The sequence below is a fragment of the Notothenia coriiceps genome, unplaced genomic scaffold (genome assembly GCF_000735185.1).
Source record: "Notothenia coriiceps isolate Sejong01 unplaced genomic scaffold, NC01 NC01_scaffold00033600, whole genome shotgun sequence".
In the NCBI taxonomy this organism is placed as follows: Eukaryota; Metazoa; Chordata; class Actinopteri; order Perciformes; family Nototheniidae; genus Notothenia; species Notothenia coriiceps.
The window spans coordinates 1-3,860 of NW_011366301.1; the positions used below are offsets into that span (position 1 = coordinate 1).

A 3,860-nucleotide genomic window follows, 5' to 3' on the forward strand; every position below is an offset into this window, starting at 1 on the left:
GACGTCACTGCTTCAATAACTTGAATCTGATTTCTTTTTTTTTCAGATTGTCCAACGCTATGACATCATTCTGATCCAGGAAGTCCGCGACAAAGATGGGACGGTGACACAAAGCCTCATGGATCTTGTTAACCAGTAAGACTTATAAAGAGCAGACACAGTATTCTTACACACAGACACGCAGACTGTGAGGGCTGCTTCATTCATCTAAATGTTATTTAATTGGAATATGGACTAATGCAATATCCAAATCTCAATAATCGCTTTATTTGGCAAGTATTGTGGAGCTGCAGAGAAGTCCGAACAGACTTCTACAGACTTACATATATAGAGTAATATATACACTTATATATATTATATGTAATATATATATTATTTACAGTATATATATTCCCTTCCGTATTGGAATTGCAATATCAATCAACATAATAGTTGTGTTTTCCAAATGAGGCAGCACTGACCTTTTGTAGAAGTTTGTAAAAAGGTTCAACAGATCATGAACTCACATTATGATTTAAGATACACAAAAGTTACCTCTGTGTGTGTGTGTGTGTGTGTGTGTGTGTGTGTGTGTGTGTGTGTGTGTGTGTGTGCGTGTGTGAGTGTGTATGTGTGTGCGTGTGTGTGCGTGCGTGTGTGTGTGTGCGTGTGTGTGTGTGTGTGTGTGTGTGTGTGTGTGTGTGTGTGTGTGTGTGGGTGTGTGTGTGTGTGTGTGTGTGTGTGTGTGTGTGTGTGTGTTTCCCCAGAGGTTCTCATCAGTTCAGCTACATCGTCAGTGAGCCCCTGCCCCTGGGTTCCAGCATCCTACAATTATTGATTCATAAGGAGAGATACCTCTTCCTCTACAGGTAAAACACAAAAGGGCAAAAACAAAACAGCAACAGTTAAATGATCTTTTGTATGGATTGCTTTGTTAATTCCCCAGATCAGCAGAAAGAGAAAAGATGTGTTTGATAGAGAGTGTAAACAGCATAGAAAATGCTCCAGGAGTTGTGTGAATATGTGACCATGAGAAAGAGTCCATGAACTCGATCCACTGGAGACGTCTTCAAAATTAAGAGTTCCATCTTTCCTCTGCAGGGGATCAGAAGGTGTCCGTGAAAGGCAGCTTCCAATACACTGGCACTGGCTTCAACAGACCGCCCTTCGTCGTCCAGTTTTCCTCCACAGAGACCGGTATTAGAGGAGAGACTCTGTTCTTTCACTCGAAATATAGATTATCTATTCTAGAGAACTAAGCACCAGACTTGTGTGAGAGGAGATCCTGAGGTCTGTCCGTCACCAACACCACTTTAAAACTATATCATTTGCTTTGGTGCTACTTTTGTATTAGTGGTTGAATGTGATGAAGTACACTTACTTTAGCGGTATTTCTTCTGTTGTCATTGTCTCTCTTCATTCACTCCTCTCTCTCTCCTGGTCTCCAGCTGTGAAGGAATTTGTTCTGATCCCCATTCACACCAAATCGGGGTCCGCTGTAAAAGAAATTGATGCCCTTGTTGACGTGGTGAAGAAGGCCAAACTCAAGTGGACGAACAATGTAATACCCCGTGCAAGACATACACTACAACTGCAGAAACACACACACACACACACACACACACACACACACACACACACACACACACACACACACACACACACACACACACACACACACACACACACACACACACACATATAATATTGACTTCTCCATCATGACTGACATAGAGCAGTTGTATCTGGTGTAAAATGAGTGGACGTCAGAGAACAACATTTAGATAGGGGGCGTTTACATTTGTGTTTTTTAGATTGTCCATTACCATGACATTATTCTGATCTAGTTCTAAAATAATTAGTTTGAGCCGTTTCCCTCTGCCTGCAGAACATCATGGTGCTCGGAGACTTCAACGCAGACGGCAAGCATGTCAAAGCAGGAGACTTGAACAAAATCCGCCTCTTAGACAACAACAAGTACTTCCACTGGCTGATCGCCAACGGCGTCGATACTACACTGGAAGAAAAGTCTTCCAACACTTACGACAGGTGAACACACACAGATAATCAGGAAGACACTTGCATGCACACACACAATCTTAATCCCGCCTCTCTTCCTGTTTCTGCAGGATTGTCGTCACCACTGAAATGGAGAAGGGAGTGGTGGCAGGCAGCGCTAAGGTCTTTAACTTCAGGGAGGAATATGATCTGAGGGATAAGGTACGTTCACATTGGACCACGTCACGATTACATGTAGAGTAAATTCATAAGACGCGGAAAGACTTAAATTCGTGGCGAAGTTTTTTTCATCTCGAGCTTCAAATTTGCGTGACGCTGTCTCACGACATCCTCCTCGCCAGCAAATCTTGTTTGAGAGATGAATTTCATTGAAACAACACACATTTAAATGGTCAGAAGTCAGTACATGTGAAGCATTAACTCGATGCATTGACGTGGATAGGCCGCCTAATTCTCAAGAGTACATTTTTATTTTATTTTAAAATGTCTAGACAGGTTATAAACGTAGAAACCACAGACAGTATCTGGCTATGGCAGACACCTCAAATCCCTCCATGTGAGCCATATTTAGAATCTCACTTATTTAACTAAAGTCATTCAGCCTAAGTGTACGTCACTAAAATAAAGCATGACTGCATATTATTTCAGGGAAGATCAGAATTTGATCAATGGATATATTTGACATTTGAAATTGCATCAGACCTTAATGATCATTCCATGTGAGCCATAGATAATCTAACTAACACAAAAGACACATTTCAAGACGTTTCCTTTGCTCTGACATCTAATGTCACGGTGGATGAGCGAGTCGTTATATTGAGCTGATAACAGATAAAGTTATTAGGCGTGCAGAGATGTGAGAGTTGACAGGAGTAGTCACTACAGTCAGGAACAAGATTACTTGATTACTCGATTAAGTAATGCTTGATACTTTTTTTTTTTTTTTGGAACTGTTGAGTTGACGGTCTAAAAAAACATCTTGTGCAAAGAAACCACCTGTTAGAAGTTTAACTGAGACTTTGTTCTGTATGCCAAGTTGGAAGAACAACACATTGAAATTGAGTTCCTATAAAAAAAAAGTTCCTGTTTCTCTCAGGCAAAGAAGGTCAGTGACCATTTCCCTGTGGAGGTGAGGCTGAAGCTGCAGGTGGAGCCAGAGGCGGAGGCGCCAGAGGCGGAGGCGCCGGACACGGTGGACACGGCGGACACGGCGGACACGGAACCGGAGTCATAAAAAACCGGACAAAAACGGATTCAGATGAGCCGCCAGAAACCCCCCCAAAAAAAGCAAACCTTGAGTCTGAATCCGAATTAGGATTATTCAGTTGGAGTATTTCTGGAACCCATGCAGCATTGAATAAGAATAAAAAAAATAACTACCAAATGATTTCATTGCAAACTCGTCTTTTTGAAACAGGAGAGTGAAGTGTCTTATTGTAGTGTTTATAAAAGGTGAGATAAATGAAATATGATGATTGTGAGCATTAACCAAGCAGCCTGTCCTCCTACAAAAAACGACCATATAGAGTTGGCCGATTGTTCAAGCCCTTATTACAACCCAGAGACACGTTTTAAAGTGTATGTTGTTTCTTACACGACCACTAGAGGTGCTCTAGTGGTCGTGTAAGAAACAACATGCTTCCTGCCCATTCATTGCAAACGCTCAGGAGGGACGTTTATTCAAAAATAAATACGAGCCAGAGACACGTTTTAAAGTGTAGCACCTCTAGTGGTCGTGTAAGAAACAACATGCTCCCGTTGATTGCAAACGCTAGTAGTTTGATAGATATTTATGAAGATGATCTGAGGTCTCGTCAGGATAACGTGTGTGCAGCTTCCATGTAAAGTTAGCGTGGGTGAAA

The 3,860-nt window shown here is 41.7% G+C and overlaps 1 protein-coding gene across 1 annotated transcript; it reads left to right on the plus strand.

Moving 5' to 3' along the window:
- Positions 1-6: 6 nt before the first annotated feature.
- Positions 7-3,385, plus strand: LOC104961669 (deoxyribonuclease-1-like). The gene is made up of 7 exons (XM_010790000.1): positions 7-136; positions 748-848; positions 1,082-1,176; positions 1,428-1,540; positions 1,868-2,028; positions 2,109-2,199; positions 3,095-3,385. The coding sequence occupies exons 1-7, from the start codon at positions 119-121 to the stop codon at positions 3,230-3,232; spliced, it is 717 nt and encodes a 238-aa protein (XP_010788302.1). The 5' UTR covers positions 7-118; the 3' UTR covers positions 3,233-3,385.
- Positions 3,386-3,860: the final 475 nt, after the last annotated feature.

Bases quoted from the DNA above. Each gene is read 5' to 3' on its own strand.
- LOC104961669 (XM_010790000.1), top strand. The intron at 1,541-1,867 runs GTAATACCCCGT...CTCTGCCTGCAG, and splicing joins AACTCAAGTGGACGAACAAT to AACATCATGGTGCTCGGAGA. The intron at 2,200-3,094 runs GTACGTTCACAT...TGTTTCTCTCAG, and splicing joins AATATGATCTGAGGGATAAG to GCAAAGAAGGTCAGTGACCA.